General features: G+C 35.6%; 1 protein-coding gene across 9 annotated transcripts in view; it reads right to left on the bottom strand.

Annotated features, from left to right (window-relative positions):
* KCNT2 (potassium sodium-activated channel subfamily T member 2) overlaps nt 1–19,547 on the bottom strand; it is a 364,447-nt gene extending 344,900 nt beyond the window's left edge. For all 9 annotated transcript variants that reach the window (XR_007148220.1, XR_007148221.1, XR_007148222.1 and 6 more), the window contains exon 1: nt 18,900–19,547. Coding sequence is in view for 6 of the 9 variants with exons in the window: in XM_047840789.1 (XP_047696745.1) it covers nt 18,900–18,994 (95 nt within the window). In the remaining 3 variants the exon portion in view is untranslated. The remainder of the gene's footprint in view (nt 1–18,899) is intronic.
* Between the last annotated feature and the right edge of the window lie 107 nt (nt 19,548–19,654).

The raw sequence follows: 19,654 nt of genomic DNA, 5'->3' as shown, positions 1-19,654 counted from the left end.
CTGTCTCTCTCGGTCTCTCAAAAATGAATAAACATCAAAAAAAATAATAATAAATAAATAATAATACATGGATTATTGAACATGGAAACTAAAATATATTTCTGCAGTGCAATATAGAAATATTCATTAAAAGCCATAAAATGGTCTTATTCATTGACAGAGTAATCCCATATTTAAGTTTTTATTTCAGGAAAATCATCAGCAGGGCCTTAGAGAAGCCTATTAAGGATTTATTTAGTTATATATCTATTTATTTATTTGAGAGAGAGAGCACATGCATGTGAGTGGTGGAGAGGAGCAGAGGGAGAAAAAGAGAGAGAGAGAGAGAGAGAGAGAGAGAGAGAGAGAGAGAGAATCCCAAGTAGGCTCCATGCTCAGTGTGGAGCCCAACATGGGGGTCCATCCCAAGACCCTGGGATCATGACCTAAACAGAAGTCATGAATCAAACACTCAACTGACTAAGCCAGCCAGGCACCCCACTATAAACATTTAGAGGAAAAAAGTATATCAGCATGAAAGCAATCTAAATGTCTAACAACAATAATACCTAAGTAAATAAATATAATACATTCATATTATGGCATACTATACAATCATAAGTAATCTTGTTTCAGAACCTACTTAAAGATACATTTCATGTAACAGATTTAAGCAGATGCACTTAACAATATGTTCCAGAAAACAACAGTTAACAAAACTGTATCTTCTCTGGTATAACCCCGTTCCTGTAAACATAACCCTGAAAGTCAACATGTACAAAATAAATGTGTATATGTGTATAAGTAAATAGTCAAAGATTTTATGTACTCATTAAAATGTCCTAACTGCATTAAAGTGTTCTCCAAAACAAAACTATTTAGCATAGTATTTGTACTCTAGAAGTATTAAAGACCAAAACTTGATTTTTAAAATAAAAGATAAAATTTGATAAATGTATTAGCAACTGAATTTTGAAATAAGCTTAAATATAACATCCTGCCTTGTTTTTGTTATAAAACTAGTTGTAAAACTAGCTATCTTTGGGTTGTCCATCCAAGCACACACCAACCCTTCTGAGACCACCCCATCGTGCTCAATCTTGAAGCTGCTCCTTCCTTATAAAATCATATATATTTGTGACACTTAGTACATTCATTAACACTTATGATATTTGGCTACTCGTGCATATCTTTAATATTCTTGGATCTCTATAGATGTTCTGAATAGATCTAACAGTCTATTTCTTTCATTGTGTCAGCTATTGAATTTATAACCTACCATACTAATCCCATTTCATTAAAAGAGCTCTTTAGGCATATAAATATTTAAATCAATTTTTACTAAGCATTACCTAGGATGTGCTCCTATAAACCTTCTGAAACCTATTTTTTTAATCCTCAAGTTAGCTAACATACAGTGTAGTCTTGGCTTCAGGAGTAGAATCCAGTGATTCATCACTTATATATAACACCCAGGGCTCATCCCAACAAGTGCCCTCCTTAATGCCCATCACATATTTTCCCCACCCTCTGCCCATCCATCCCCATCAATCCTCAGTTTGTTCTCTGTATTTGAGAGTCTCTTATGGTTTGCCTCCCTCTCTGTTTTAATCTTATTTTTCCTTCCCTTCCCCTATGATCATTTGTTAAGTTTCTCAAATTCCACTATGAGTGAAATCATATGATACCTGTCTTTCTCTGACTGACTTCTTTCACTTAGCCTTATACCCTCCAGTTCTATCCATGTTGTTGCAAATGGTAAGATTTCATTCTTTTTCATCTCAGAGTGGTATTCCATTTTGTGTGTGTATATATATCTATATATCTATATATCTATATCTATAGATATCTATATAGATATATAAATATATATCTATATAGATATTTATCTATATCTAGATATCTATAAATATCTATATCTATATATCTATAAATATAAATATATATCTATAGATATAGATATCTATATAGATATCTAGATATCTAGATATAGATATCTATATATAGATATAGATATCTAGAGATATCTATATCTAGATATCTATAGATATCTAGATATAGATATCTCTAGATATAGATATCTGTATATCTATATCGATATCGATATCGATATAGATATAGATATAGAGATATAGAGATATATCTTAATCCATTCATCAGTTGATGGACATTTGGGCTCTTTCCATAGCTATTTTTTTTTAATAAAATAACACTGACATTCCTCTTGCTTTCCTCATTCCAATACCAGAGAAAGCATTTTTGTAGCCATTGTTGTTTTAAAAACAGCATAGCCCTCTAGACATGGGGAAATCACTAAAATGTTAAAATAGAAATTAAAAGGAATAAAACTAAGTATATAATACTAGTCCAGCTTTACCTCTCCCCACACTTGGTTATGACCTTTCACATAATCCATTTTAAATATGCCAAACCAGCAAAAAATATAAAAGGACAAGAGGGGAGAGGAAGAGGGAAGATTATATAAAATTCCCACAATCTGCTTTAAGTAATCAACAGACACCTGCTACTGCCAGATAATATATTTATTAACAAGCAGGACAAATTACACTTGTCTGATTTAATGGCTGATTACAAGACAGAGATATAGTGCCATAGTCCCTGGGATACAGGCCAGGTTTTAGACGATGGCCCTAGCCCCCCACCACCACCTCCTCCTCTGGAGCTTGGACCTCCTGCTACCCCCATAACCTGGCAGGACCTTCAGGGTTTTCTTCCATGATCTTCTGATAATGCGGGACATGCTCTCCCAGATAAAGAATGACTTTTCAGTTAGGAACCTGAATGTTCCATTACTCATAATCCTGATGGCTGATCTACTTTAAAATTTCTAGGTAAAACAAAGTTCCTGCTTCTAAGTCACTTGCCAGTAAGGAAGATTTCACCTAAGCTATAGCTTATACACATATTCCCTTCCTATCATCTACTACCCAGCACTGAAAATACCAAAACTTCCTTAACACATATACAATTAAGTGCTGATTTTGTTAAAAGATTTGCATTCTCGAGATCCATTAATCAATGTACCACAGAAGCAATTCAGAGTGACTTACCATTTTCCAAAGGACCCAGTTACAAGTTGAGGTAGTGTACATTACATTACAATTTCCTTAAGGGAATTTGAGAGCACTCACATGTTGAGCCATTCTGTTTATCAAGAGACTTAGAATACCAGGAGAAATTATAATTTCCTCTGAAAGCTGCTCAAAAGTGAAGGAAAACTATCACATGTTTTAAAAAGTATACTCTAAGTTAAAATTATACTTGAAATTACAACAATGGGTTCCCTACCTCATGATAGCCATCATCTCTTGCCCAACCTGCATCCCTCCTCACCTACCTAAACACACACACACACACACACACACACACACGCACGCACACACACGCACACACATTTTTCTTCCATAAACAATTCTGATTTTGTTCATTTATCTAGAAGTGGCAGAGTTATTTCAAGGAGGCTGAGTTTACCTCCAGTCCCAGAGGTTGAATGAAACTGTTCTAAGCTATTCATACTGGTCTCATTACCCTCACCATGGTTTTATTTGGGCATGGGCATGACACAAAACCAATTCTATTCAATAGCACATGAGAGTAAATCTGTTGCAATGCTCTGGCACTGAATTTTCTCACTTTAAATAAGAGTATAAGACAAGGACAATTCTTTTGTCCACCTCTGGACTTTGTCACTGTATACCATACTTGGAACTAGAACAGCCCTTCCGGGACTAAGAGGGACCAGTGCCAAAGATAAGTAATATCTGTCAGGGGATGTCAAGGGTAAAATGGAAATATCCTGGGTTCTAAAGCCAACCCTGAAACTACTCTAGCCCCAGAATTCTTGTTTTTAGTGTGTATTAATTATTAAGATTATCTTAGAGTGCTTTTCTATAATTTGCAACTACAAGAATCAGTAGAGAATTTCTGCTATTTGTGCTGGGTATTTAAGTTCTTTTTAGTTGAGTTTCTACCTATAAAATGCATGTGGGATTGCTTTACCTTTCTAGTCATGTTGTAAAGAATCCAAAAACAATAAATTTTAAAAGGTCAAAATACAATGTAGTAGCTTTTACGTGTACATATTATGCGTACAGAATACCATCACATAATCGCTCTTCTTCTGTGCTAACTTCATAATTTGTTCAAAACTTACATTATTCCTAATATAGTATGCTATACAATAATTATTTGTTATTTGTCCTTCTTCCCTTTCTGAGATAAGTGAAGGTTGGCAACATCTTATTCTTTGTCTTCAGAGATATTAGCACATACCACAACTCATGGTCAGGGCTTAACTATTGCTTATTGGATTGAATTACATTTGATCAATAACAAAAGTGTGTATACTAAATCACACCTTTCTTGGATGCTTTGCAAGGCATAATTAGATACTACACACTAGAAATTTTGCCTCCTAGAATTTATAATCCAATATGTAATATCAAACTGTATTGAATGAACATGACACTTTTTTGTATTTCTTCTCATTTCAAAACATTGATATTCTTCGCCCTGACTCATTCTCAAATTTGTTAATGATACTTCCAAAGTTTTCTATTGGATATTTTTATCAATTTTCATTATCTCTGTTCTCTTTTAGCCCATTAACCAGTTTAATCTCCCCACTTTTTTTTCTTCTGAACCCTTACACATAGTTCCAAAGTAATAATTCCACTGAAGCTACAATTTTTATACCACTTATTTAAAACTGTTCAACAATTCTCCAAAGTCTACAAAAAAACAAACAAACTCTTTCACTTGGCAATACAAGTCTCCTACAATCTTTCCCCCAAAACTATTAATATCCATTACTGATCCTCATGTGTCTGATAGTTTCCAAATTAGTCTCATAACTGCATGTTTTCCTAGAATATGCCCTGTGGAAGACCCACTGAACCTTTGTGCTAGCCATTACTACTTTATTTCTAATAAATGAATCCTAATATATAAAATTTACTTTCTCCCTAGAACTCTCCAAGAAGCTTTTCCAAAACTCCCATAATACTGATGTACCATGTTCTAATGTATATAGTAGTTACTTTGTAAGTCTTATCCCTCCAACACAATACCAGCTCAAGGATAGTGTGAGCGTGGGATCACATCATTCAAATATTTCTCATACATCATCACACCTCACTGGTAGCAGAAGTAAGTTCAATTGAACACAATTTGGGAGGCACAAAGGGAGCTTCCCCTCACTTCACTATGTGAATTTACTAAAAGGAGACATTACTTGGAATACGTTGCAGAAGGAATAGAATCAGCAAGTCAGAGCAACTTTATAATGAATGTTTTAATTAGTCTTTTTTAAGCATACTTTTAATTATATAATTCTGTAAGTGATTAAAATTTGTCTCTCTCCTACCTGCCATGTGGCAGTAGAGCTGCAAGTGTAAAGAGATGTCTGACAAGCTTCTTTCTAGCACTGAAAAGGAGGAGTGAAGTTAAATCAAAAGTGGTCATTCCATGTGACAAAAACAAATAGGTAAGGATCTGACTTAGGAAAGAGAGTAATAACTGGCATATACATGTTTTAGAATAATGTGCCTTCTATTCAAGGACTCATCACCGCAAAATTAAATACACTGTAAACTAGTGTAAGCACTGTTCCTCAATAAGAAAAAAATTTTTATAAGATTTAAGACCAAAAAAAAAGCCCCCCTTCTGTTCATCCCAATTATATAAGTATTATTACCACTACCTAAGTGAGCAGGAGATGAGTTGATCTTTCACACCTCCACAAGTCCCTTGGACGATGGCACTGCTGGCTGTCACGCAGATTGATGGCTTTCACAGAGCTGTTCCCCATGCAAATTTCAGAATTCACTTTAACAGTCATTTGAACTGTCACAGTATGAATTATGGACTGAAGCACATTCTGCGTTGCCATTTCCAAAGGAAAGCTCCTTGTGAATATCAAACTAGATGTAGAAAAGGCATTTTCAAGTCAAACTACCAGACCTGGCTTTAGAATAAGCTTTAAAAAACTACTTTTTTTTCCATGAAGGAAAAAAAGTCTCAAATTTAAGTGACCTCTATTTTTAGTATAATAATGTATATATGTATATAAGTGGTACACTTACATATTCAGAACTGTGACTTTCTTTCCTTTTAAAAGTACTTTACAGAATTGATATTTTGGAAGTCTTTGTGTAAACCACTTGTGTTACTATATAAGAGGATCCAAAATGAACTGAAGACACAGCTCTTTCCCTAGAAAGATATATGTTAAACCTGAAATGACATGAGTAATTGCAAAACAACAGAAAAATATGCAGACTTTTTAAAAAAATAAGCAAAATATACTGAAAAGCCTGATTTGGAAAATGTTTTTAGTAACTCTGGCTTTGTGTCTAATTCAGGGTACAGTCATGAAAAAGGGGATGACATGAACAGGAAGAGATTGAGTACAGCGTCAGGTCATAGTATGATACAAGCATGTCAGCAGCCATTAGCATGTGAGGCAAGGGGTGATTTCTGTGAATAATAACACTGATTAAATTCTAAAAGGCAGTTTAGGAAAAAATAATGAAGGAATCAATTAATGAAGATCACTGAGTACTGAACTCGGTGGCTTAAATTTCATAGGATAAGCATTAGTGACATAGCATAGGTTTTAAAACACAGCTACATGTTAAAACCACATTCAAGAAGACTATGATAAAGCTACGAGGGTTAAGTGGGGATTGAACTGGCAATGGAACATTGTTAGAAGTGGGGTGCACAGAACAGACTCCAAACAATGAAGCACGCTGGCAAGTGTTCTGTTCACTTAAATATAAAAAGGAGTGAAATCCTATCAAAAAAGAACAAATGGAGATCAAGCATTTAGGAAAAGTGAGCTCAAAAAGAAAAATACAAAACCACTGCCAAGTTGTGAAATGGAGAACTCAGGGAGATTATAGTGAGATTGGTGGTGATGGGTAAATTGAAAAAATATGTAGTATGGGGTTACATTTTATCAATTACTTAGCAACCAGAAGTCTGCTTTATAATTATGCACTTTATATATATACATATATATATATATATACATACATATACATATATATATATATAAGTAAATCTATAAGTAAATTCAGGATACTTACAAAGTCTTAATGGAATGTTAAATAGTATGGTATTTACCATAGGCATTTGTGTGAAAAGAAACAATCCAATGTCTGTTAGGAGGTGAGAGTGACCACAATTCAGTCTTATGTTTTGGTTAGAATCTTTGCAGACTCTCCATAAAGCTATGTCCATCCTAGCCTCTACTGACAATGCTTACACTCAGGTGCACAACAAGGAATATCAACTCTAAACTCCCTGCATCCTTATTTATTAATCAAAGTCATTTATATTTTTTAAAGTTTTGGGTTTTTTTTTTAGTTAACTAAATTTAGTTTAGTGAATGCATTTATGTTTTTAAAACTATCATGCAATAGACCAAGTTTGGTTTTGATGCCCTCCCCATTTTGTTAATGTGAATCTTTTTTTTTTTAATTGAAATTTAGTTGACATACAATGTCATATTAGTTTCAGGTGTACAACATAGTGATTCATCAATTTCATACATTATTCAATGCTCATCGTGATAAGTGTAGTTACCATCTATCACCATACATTAGAGTATTATTGATGATACTCCCTATGCTGTACTTTTCATCCCTATGATTTATTTTATAACTGAAATTTGTACCTCTTAACCCCCTTCACCTATTCCACTTGCCCTCCCATTCCCCTACAGCAACCACCAGGATGCTCCCTGTATTTATGAGTCTGTTTCTGTTTTTGTTTATTTGGTTTTTTAGATTCCACATATAAGTGAAATCGTATGATATTTGTCTTTCTCTGACTTATTTCACTTAGCTTAATACCGTCTAGGTCTATCCATGTTGTCACAAATGACAAGATTTCATTCTTTTATATGGTTAACATTATAGTGTGTGTGTGTGTGTGTGTGTGTGTGTGTGTGTGTGTGTGTGTGTGTTTAACTTTATCCATTTACCTAGTGATAGGCACTTAGCTTGCTTCTGTATCTTCCATAAACATAGGGGTGCATTAGTGTTTTCATTTTATTTGGGTAAATACCCAGTAGTGGAATTACTGGATCATATGGTATTTCTATTTTCAATTTTTCCACAGTGGCTGCGCCAACTTCCATTCGACAAACAGTGCATGAGGGTTCCTCCTTCTCCACATCCTCACCAGCATTTGTAATTTCTTGTCATTTTGATACTGTATATCTGACTGGTGTGAGGTGGTATCTCGTTTCATTTGCATTTCCCTGACAATTGGTGATGTTGAGCATCTTTTTCTGCGTCTGTGTTGGCCAACTGTATGTCTTCTTTGGGAAAATGTCTGTTCAGGCCCTCTGCCCATTTTTTAATTGGATTATCTGGGTTTCCTTGGTATTGACTTGTACGAGTTCTTTATATGTTTTGAATAGCAACCCCTTATTGGATATACAGTCTACAAATATATTCTCCCATTCAGTAGGCTTCCTTTTCATTCTGTTGATGGGTTTCCTTCACTGTGCAAAAGATTTTCAGTTTAATGTAGACTGTTTTTGCTTTTTTTTTTTTCCTTTGCCTTAGGAGACTTATTCAGAAAAATGTTGCTAAGAGCAAAGTCCAAGTGATTGCTGCTTATATTTTCTTTTAGGAGTTTTATGGTTTCAGGTCCTACATTTAGGTCTTTGATCCATTTTGAGTTTATTGTTGTGTATTGTATAAGAGAGTGGCCAAGTTTCATTCTTTTGCATGTAGCTGTCCAGTTTTCCCAACATTTATTGAAGAGGCTATCTTTTCCTTATTTGGTATCTTTACCTCTTTTGCAGTTGATTAACTGACCACATATGTGCTGGTTTATTTCCAGACCTTCTATCCTGTTCCATGGATCTATGTGTCTATTTTTGTGCCTGTACCATATTGTTTTGATTACTATAGCTCTGTAGCATATCTTGAAATCTGGAATTGTGATACCTCCGGCTTTGTTATTCTTTCTCAAAGTTGCTTTGGTTACACAAGGTCTTTCACATACATTTTAGGATTCTTGGTTCTAGTTCTGTGAAAAACACTATTGGTGTATTGAAAAGGAATGCACTGAACCTATAGATCACTTTGAGTAGTAGGAGACTATTTAAAAAACATTTTAAAGATACATGAAAGGCTCATAATCCATCAGTAATCTCAAGTGTTCCCTTTATTGTCCTACAAGACATAACTGAAATACATTTATGAGTGTCCTGAAAATCTACTTCAAGTGAGTAATTCTTTCTAATTATATCAGGACCTGGCAATAAAGACACTACAAAAGTCTTATGAAACTTGCTATTCTTTGATGATAGGAGAGAGAATGAGGATAGTGCACACTAACTGAAGATCCACAGGAGCAATGTCTTTTCAGCCTGCACACCAAGTAAAGCTGTATTTCTCTCGAACTACTAGTTTATTTCTCATCTTAGGCAACTGATCATGTCTTCTTTGCTCTGGCTAATTTTGAGGTCCATCTCCAGTAACAATATAGGAACTCATAGAATTCACATTGTGTATCAACTCTACACCTGATTTGGTTTTTTCCCCCTTATTATCTTTTCTCTCTGCTGTATTTGCAATTTATTTTATCCTATTGCATGTATTTATATGAACCACTGCAAATTTTCTTTGGAATAGATGAAACTAATAGGTAGGGTTACGTGTTAAACTCACAGTCAGTAATTTCACATTACCCCCATTTAAACCATAGCGAGAGGGTTTTTTTTTAATTTTTTAAGTTTATTTATTTATTTTGAGAGAGACAGAGAGACAGAGAGCCCAAGTGGGGGAGGGGCAGAGAGACAGAGGGAGACAGAGAATCCCAACAAGGCTTTGCACTACCAGCACAGAGCCCCATGTGGGGCTTGAACCCACAAAACTGTGAGATCATGACCTGAGCTGAAACCAAGAGTCGGACGCTCAACCGACTGAGTCACCCAGGTGCCCCCATAGGGACAGTTTTCATTATCACCAGAAGAGTGGCTGAGAAAAATGAATTTCATCCATGTACAAATACCTTAAACAGTAGAAGTGTAAGTAAGAAACTCCAATGTTCTACTAAGGAACATACAAAAAACAAACAAAACATCCACCCAAATCTAAAGAAAGACAATTGTAGATTAACTAAAGTAACAAAGAGCTATGGGAAATGGATGACCTTGACCAAAGCTTCTAAAGTGAACAGTTTAAGAATATTAGTAAGTTAATTATATGACCTTATATGATGCCTTTTTGATTCATCTATACTTTGTTTAAACAAATAAAATCTGTTTTAGTTGTTTTACTAATTTCTTATTTTAATCCACTCTCTCCAGACTATCAAAAGAACAATGCTTTCCATTTAAAGAAAAGAACTTATTTTCTCCCAGAAAATATTACCAACTTTGAAAATTCCATAGCTTTTCTTTTGAGTTAACCATTGTAATATGGGGCCCAGAGGGATCGAGATGCTATATGACTTTTTTCTACCTTTAAAAGCATTTACATTTGTTTGCATTTTGTCCTGTTATTTAATAGCATTAAATCACATCTGTTTACATTCTAAACATAGTTGACAGGCATAATAATTAGATTCTGATTCTACCTTTTGTGATTATGTAACTTAGAACAAGCTATACATTTCTGTGCCTCAGATAATTCATCCATAAAAAGGGGCAAATAACAGAATTCCTCAGAGCTGGTGTGAAGATTAAATGAAATAATACATGTAACATGCTTAGAACAGTGTGTGGCATACATTAAGCTCTTGATAAATGTTCCCTGCCTATATAACTACTAATTCAGTACCATTGGTTTTCACTTGATCTTCTGCATTTTCAGCAGAAATAGGTGAAATGGCACATGAACCCCTGTGGAGAGATAGGCAAGAAATAGAAAGAATATATATACTGAAAGCTCCCCTTTATAATTTGCCAATGTAATCACCACACGTTACAGCAGTGACTAAAGTCGTTGCCATCACTCTTCACTGGTACTTGTGCAGCTTACTGATCACCTTATGTGACTCCTAGGGAATCGAGTGGTATTTCAGTTTTTGGCAGGCCCGAGACAGCAGGTTGTCCATTATTAAACCACACATCTGGTCCCCGTTGTTAATAACTGGTTGTCTGCAATATGTGGACAATCTACAAGTTTTCCCACAGGGAGTCAAATGAGGTTGAAATGTGTTAATCCTCTCTTATCCCTATTCACACAGTGATTTACAAGATGGGCTAAGTGTGCCCCTGTAATAACAATTCATCTTTATGATTCTGTGCAAAGTCCAGTACAAGAAAGCCAAGAACAAGCAGTCCCTTATTTCTTAGATGCACTGCTTTTTGGCTTTGTATGCAAAATCCATTTCTTATACACATTTACATACTGTGAAAATTGGAAGTAATACAACTCTGAGTTTAAGGAATGCATACACAGAGGGCACGATTCTCACTCTTTAAAGCCATGTCATAACTGCAATGGTGCAGAGCACTAAAGCACAGTCCCAAAGAGAAGCCCAGTGAAGACTCTAAACAAGAAAAGGTCAAAGAATGGGGGACTTGCTGCCAGCCACAGTCCCCTACAGACAAGCTGAGCTTGACAGTCTGGGTTTGTTTCTGTTTACCTTCACTGCTTCTATTTGTCACAAATAGGTAAAGATAAATGTGATCGATCCAAGACAAAACTGTGGAAAGAAATCTCCCTGTCCTCTTTCCCCCCTATACTCAGGAGCATTTTCCCCCTACTCCTTTCAGGCAACTAGGGCTTTCCAGCCTCTAACTGACTCACTTCCCAACTCCAAACCCATCTGTATTTCTAAGCCAAAGGAAACAAATAAATCTAATACCACTGGTGCACTGAATTTGTTTACATGAATGATTTATTTTTCCAAGTATGTGCAGTGGTTCCTCCTTCCCTTGAAATTATACTACATCTTAGATTCTCTTTACAAGTCGGCTTGTTATAGTTCTATCTAGTTACTGAGGAATCAAGGTCAGAAATTTCAAATCCACTCTTATGCTTCTAGATGATCAGATGCAAAGGATCTGATGCCATTTTCAGTGCTTTCTTTGCCTTCATGGAGCCTGGGTTTTTATTTATCTGCTGCAAGCAAGCACATGGTCACTCTGCCACATGAGATATATGCAAATTAGACATTTCCGGCCCTGCTTATCCATATCTACCCTACTGAAACAGTACATTCAGTATGCGAAAGGACTCCACATCCCCTACCTTCACTTACATCTCACTTTCTACAGTTCCACACAACCAATCCTGAATTGGTACTGAGGATGAGATGTGATCAGTGCTCTAGATGCACCTTTGCTTTTTCACTCTGTCCTCCAAGTGATTTTCTCTTCCGTTGCAACTTTATTGCTATCTGATGATTAAGATCCTTGTGAAAAGAATTGTTGTTTTCATGATCCATTTAAAAAAAAAATAAAAATAACCCATATCAAGTCAAGGCTTGTCAAAAAGTAAAAGTAATTGTCTTTCTGGATCATCATCTATTATTTTGATTATTTTTAATTAGCAACTTAAAACTCAGTAAAAGCATTAGTTTACAAACATCTTTTAAAATTTATTTTTTGTTAATTTCTTTAAGTTTATTTATTTATTCTGAGAGAGAGAGAGAGAGAGAGAGAGAGAGAGAAAATGAACGGAGTAGGGACAGAGAGAGAAGGAAAGAGAACTCCAAGCAGGGTCTATGCTGACACAGTGCAGAGCCCAACATGGGGCTCGAACTCACCCACCACCCACCATGAGATCATGACCTGAGCCAAAATCAAGAGTCTGATGTTTAAGCAACTGAGCGCCCAGGCATCTCTAAAAAACATCTTGATTAAAGTATTAAGTATTGCTCATGTAGAGCACCTGGCTCAATGGGAAAAGCATGTGACTCTTGGTCTGAGTCATGAGTTGGAGCTCCATGTTGGATGTAGAGATTACTTACTAAATAAATAAACAAACAAACTTAAAAATAAATAAATAAATATGCTCAGAAGAGGCCAAGCTAATTTAATTTCAAACTATAAATACATAAAGCAACTGGTTAGATTTCATTTTCTAAAAGTAAGTTAGAGAAGGATGGTGCATAATTAAGACAATGTTGGGAATACATAAATACACTAATAAAAACAATTAACCACCAATGACAAAGTGATTTATGAACATGTAAAACATTTTAATAGACATGAACATGATTTGGAAAAGTCAATAAAACTATCACATTCACTATTAACAGCAAGAGAATAAAAGCATGGCCTAAGCTACAGTCACACCTTACGACTAAATACATTGTTAGTTAATTTTTATTTTGTACTAATAATGAAGACAAAAGCTGTAAGTGTTCAGCCTTCATCTGCACTATTTTCCAACTATCCTTCAAACATACTTTTGCAGAAGCTGAATGACATTACTAACAAAAAAGAGGGAAAGTGTGTTAATAATTTTGATAAGACAAGTTAGCTGAAGTCATTTTGCTAGTCATCCATAAAGAATTATGTTTTTGCATCTATCCTCAAGACTAATTTGAAGCTATAGATAAATTATTTAGCAGAAAGTTTAATCTCCTTAAAACGTCAAATAACTTATGTAGAAGATGAAATTACTACCTCCCAACCTCCCTTATTCAAGACTTATTATATGTAGAAGTACTCTGAAAAGTTATAAGTATAATACAAAACAGGTGTTATTAACACATAAGCATATACAGAAAGTGGATATATATATGAGAGTGGGTAAATGGATCACACTTTAAAAGTAAATTTTATGTAAAAAAAAATAAAAATAAAAAGTAAATTCTATGTAATCTGAAAAGCCACATTTCAGTTCATAAGATCAGGTCAAAAGGAAGAAATCATATACTTTTTTATATTAAAAAAAATTCCTGGTAAGTATTGATAAACAAAAATTACTAAATATGCATATTTCTCTGCATTGTATATATTATACTATATATATGTGTGTGTGTGTGTGTGTGTGTGTGTGTGTATATATAAATATATAAAATCTAAAGTCTTTTTCACCACTACCTACTTCAGTAGTAGGTAATTTTTTATTGCCTTATTCATGGAGATTTCCCTTAATATAATAGTGCTAAGAAATACAGCATTAGGTAGATTCTCTTAATAATACTTAAACCATTTTTATAGATACCGCATATGAAACGTTGACTCCACTATATAAATAGTAAAAATAACATTTCATTCCTTTTTACTAACACAAAATATTTTAAAAGTGTATTTAATGGCCTGAACTTACAAGTTTAGAATAAGTACTTTATATCAAATGACTACTTTTCAAAATAATATATAATTTTGTTATGAGAAATAAAATTGGTAGGTTATATAAATGTGCCATTCCAAATCCATTGTTCCAATTTTATTATATAAAGTAATATACTTGCACTGTATGATATGTAAAATTACACATACTCCAAAAGCTATCCAAACATTTTCACCATTTTATAAATACTTCTTAAACTATTAATTGACTGGATTGCACTCTTTGTCAAATCCTTTTATATTTTCAATTATTACTACAATACATTAGGTGACTTGCTTACATCACTTTTAACTGCCACCTATAAAATATGAAAGTTACACTTAAAATGACTGCAGTTGAAACAACCGACCAGATATTTGAAAACTGAATGGTGTTAGTTAAATAAAAGCCCTACTCCTGTATGACTGCAACAAGAATTGTCCATTAACAGTAATTTATCAACAGTGATGACAATTTATCCACAAGTGCATTGTGTTCCAAATTTTAACATTAAGTCACGATGAAGACTTGTTCTGTCTTAAAGCATTTAAAACTTGAAATTTACCAATTCTTAACTGCAAGAGAACATTCTAAATCTTCATTGTTTTGTGAATCATAGAAACATTAATACAGAAAACAATAGATTATAACACTGCTACAATTCTACATATTACAGAATGGCTTCCATATAAAACCAGATAAATTCTGTCTCTAGTCATATTTTAATCACAGAGTAACTTTAAAGACACTAAGTATCCTAAGTACTAGATTCGAATGATATTGAACACTGAGCCATCCCTAATACAGGGACTTTATTTCCAACCAACACTGACTATTCTATCTACAAAGGGTACATGATCTTCTTGACAGTCTTAAAATTGAAATTCTGCAAAAACAGCATAACATAAACAATACTGTCAATATTTGGGTGAGGGGAGCTTATCTCTGTATCTGTGAACACCTGACAAAGCACTGTTCCATATTCCTCCTTATATTCTTCCTAAAACCTAACTTGATAAGGCCCTGAGATGCAGCATGTAGTCAAATATTAGCTGAATGGATAAATGATCATTAAAGAAATATCACACGGACCACCTGATTTAGACTTTTTTATTTTACTCAGGATGCCAAAGAAATAAATGTGAGGCATACCTGCAACAGATTATCTCTAGGCTTTAGCACTGTTCATATTTAGCAACTCTCAAACTTATTTCATGGCCTCAGAGTCTTACGTTATTCATGTGCTAAATGTGCAGTTATCTACAATGCTATGTCTAACTCGGTTCTTTTATGTCCTACTCAGAAAAGGTTACCAGAATGCAATTCAGGGAGACATAATTATATAAAAATGGCATTGATACACACACACAAAGTCTATACATGTTTCACATATATATATATATATATATAAACACACACACACACACATATACATGTCATATGTACATTACATATGCACTTAAGCATGTGTGTTTTTCCCTACCAAAAGATGGTAGAGTATAAATTTAAATGAAGTATCCAAGGTTAGTTTACAGAAAATCTGTGGGGTAAAGTAGTATGTTTTACTCATTTTCACATTCCAATCAATCATGCCCTACTAAGATTTAATTTAAAATTCTTAACAAGAAGAGCAAGGTAGAAAGTGTCTACTTTCCCATCAGCTAATTCCTCCACCATTTCTAGGATGTTACTCTAGATGGAAAAGATACCCACCTTGGTTCAGATTCCCCCAGCGCATACCTTGAGCTAAGGATTGGAGCATAAGTAGTTTATTTGGGAACAGATCCCAGAATTGATCTCCCCAGTAGGGGAGAGGGGGAAGAAAGCCAATAAAGCTTGTAATATCAAACCAATTACCACTGTGGGCAACTGGAGCTCAGTCCCATTGGACACAGTGCAGAATATGCTTTAGAATTATCCAACCAAGAAGTTAGAAAGCTAAGCTATTTATCTAACAATTCCTTATTTACTCAATGGCACTTCTGGCTTGTTCTCCAAGACCTGGGGAATTTCTGAGACCAGGGGGAAAAAGCAAACAAAAAACCTCAGGCAGAGACTATTCATAGAAAATAGCCTAGAGAATATGGACAAAACACTAAATGTATCCATTGGTATAAATCATCCACCTATTCTTACATGAAAGAGTGCTTTCTCCTCAGCTCCATAGGAAATGAGCACATGATAACAGAGTCAAACAAGAAGGCTACTCAGATTCAGTTGCAAAGAGAAATTTATGAGCATATGAAAGACAAAAAAAGATGACCTTACTTACTGCATATTAATTAATGATTCTGAAGAAAAATTTAAAGAATAATTGAATACTGCAAATAGGAAGTGAAGAAGGGAACTAACATTTAATGAGCACCTAAACTGTGCTGGATGCTGTAAAATTATTCTTACAATTTCAGACAACTTAAATGGAAAGAATTGAGGACCTTCCTGAGGAATGTTGCAAAGAACAGAGCCCCAGTGTCATCTTTTCACTCATAAGATATATTACCAAGACAAGTATTTAATTGCCCATACACTTAGTTTCCTAGTCTCTAAAATACATACACACATACATACATATACCCTTACACACACACACACACACACACACACACACACACACTATTAGCATAGTTAACCTATAACACAAGCCAGTGCTTAGTGCTAAGTGTTAGTTCTGTACCTTACAGAAACTATTGAATCTCATAATGGCTGAATGACTCACCCAAGACAACTCAGCCAGTGAAGAAATGAGCAAAGGATTGAAAGCTGAGTCACTATTAATCCAAGGATCTCGTCTTCAAAGATGGACAACAAATGGAACCAAAACTAACTATTAAGTTTTCACGAAGCCACAAAACTAGTCAAATGGATGAACAATTTTTTTAATGTTTAATACTTCATTTTAATAGTAAATACGGCCCAGATTGTAAGTTAAACTTAGCAGAAACTTTGATCATAACAGATATTTTAAATGTGTACAACTTTTTTTAATATAGCGGTGACTTACTTGGGTAGTATTCAACTAACCAAAATTATTCATTACTGAAATATATCTTCAGCATCCTTAGAAAAATGAGGGGAGCCACATGAACAATTCTACCTTGGGTACAATATTAAGAAACAAACAACGCTCTCACCACCAAATCCAAAATACATTCTCTATGAAATTAAGTCCATCTCACGCTTTCCACCATGGGGATTTCTATTCTACATGATGATCCTAAGGTCCTCAAGTAACAAATATAGAATCAATCACTATGAACACGATGGTGCATTTGATAAGCCATTTAAACTAGGCCAATACAGTTTATCTAAAAGTCAACTAACACTGCAATCTGTTTAATATTCATGTCCTTATCTTCAGTCAAGCAGAACACCTTACTTTCCAAGTATACTGGTAAACTGGAATTTGTTCTTTTAATTTCTAACAAATATATATATGTGTTTTACCTTTAAGAGATTGCATTGAAATATTACCCTCTGAGAAACATCCATATCCCTTCAAATTACTAATACGGGACCAAAGAAGTCCAAAATTGATGCCTAATATAAAAGCCTCTGTGCATATGGTCAGAAGTTGGTATTGAAAGCTGAAACGGTGAGAAAAAAACCAGTGCTGAACGGGGAGATTTTGAACAGGACCAATAATGGATCTTTTATGTAATTAAAATAGAATATTAATACCAAACTTCAAGGAAATATTTCAATTGAGTTGAGAGAGACCAGTTAGTATACACAGATTATTTAAACACAAAAACATATGGCATGTGATACATGAAATGACTTCCAGAAAATACTAAATTCAATGAAACATAAAATGTGTCTTTCAAATAATGAATCAGATAGCCGGAGGAATTTCAGAAGTTTGACGAGGCGAAGCAGTGATGCTATAGATAGAACACAAGAGGAGTATTTTGCTGATAATGAATGTTGTAGTTTTGAAACTTAAGTTTTAATCTTGTGACATATATACTAGTTAGGTTAAAAACACATTCATTATGAAAAGGTTGGATCATGTTATGCAAACACCATTATTAATCATAGTCACAGTTACCTGCTCAAAGTGAATATTTTCAATTGAAAACGTCATTTTTCCTAACTACCTGTTACATATTTAAACCAATTGTCTACGTACAACTCCAGATGTTAAGAGTATAAAATTCCCAGCAGCAGGTGAACACCTTAACAAGACAACACTGACAAGGAGTTAGTAAACAGGTGCAAGAGATTTTAAGTTTCGTAGGTGCTTTTTCAATTACCTTGAATACATTTTTGAATTTGAGGAACAACACCTAAAAGGGAAAAATGAAAATTATATGGCACTGATACTGCGTGCCATTTGGATGAATTGTACCTCTCGTAGCAGCCTTATACACACCCTAGGAAAGCACAGATAGACAAAAGAATAAGTACCAAATAAATGCAATAAATACATTGCAAGGATAAGAAAGTGAAAAGGCAAAGAGTCCCTTGTCTATAGCAACTGCTCAATACAGTCAAAATGGAGAGACATATCAAAGAGTCCCTTTCCCTCTCTCCTCCCGTCTGTGGCTCCCTTTTTCTCGTCTCCTCTTCCCTCTTCAGCCTCCCCATCTCTGTCCCTTTTTCAGCTGTACTGACAGAGCAAGACTGCACAGCACCACTTACCTGTCGTCGTTTTGCCATCCTTGGTCCCCTAGCAGCAAATCCCGAAACCTGTACCTGGGAGGCAGAGGAGGCACTTCGCTCTCCAAATCAACCATCGTTCCTCAAAGAGTGGGAAACAGAAAACGACGAAAAGAGGAGTGGAGGGAGAGAAAAAGAAAATTCTGCGGAGTAGAGGGAAGGGACTAGCAAGATGCGTGGTCCGGAGAGGGACGGGGAAGGGGAAGGGGCCTGGGAGGGGGAGGGGTCCGCTCCGAGCCGGAAGCTGAGGCTGAAAGGGGGCTGGATCCTCTCTCCTGAGGGTGTGATGGGGATGATGCAAACCGAGCCCAGGAGCAAAAGTCTGGCTCTGACAAGACTCTACGCCGCCAAGGAACCGCCCCCAGGCTCGGCACCGCCTCTGGTCCCCAGGACTCGGGGGAGGCGGGAATGCAAAAGTTACTTCGCGGAAAAAAACAAAAAACAAAAACGAAAGCGCGCGGTGCCTAGAAAGAGGGGAGGGGGCGTGCGCGCTGCAGGCTGGGGAGGCACTTTCCTAAAAGGCGGGTCGAGGAGCCTCCTCCGAGGGCAATCCCGGCAGCGGGTCCCCGCGCGGGCGTGCACGCGGCGCAGCCAGGAGCCGGCGAGAGAGGGACCGTGCGTTTGGTCCCAGCCGCGGCCAACCCGGCTCTCCCCGCCGGAGCCGTCGCAGCTGCCGCCGGGGGCCGAGCCAATGAGACTCCCCCTCATTAGCATAACACCGTGACGGCACGGAGGTG

The sequence above is a fragment of the Prionailurus viverrinus genome, chromosome F1, assembly GCF_022837055.1.
Source record: "Prionailurus viverrinus isolate Anna chromosome F1, UM_Priviv_1.0, whole genome shotgun sequence".
In the NCBI taxonomy this organism is placed as follows: domain Eukaryota; kingdom Metazoa; phylum Chordata; class Mammalia; order Carnivora; family Felidae; genus Prionailurus; species Prionailurus viverrinus.
This window is presented reverse-complemented; position numbering and strand designations above follow the sequence as displayed.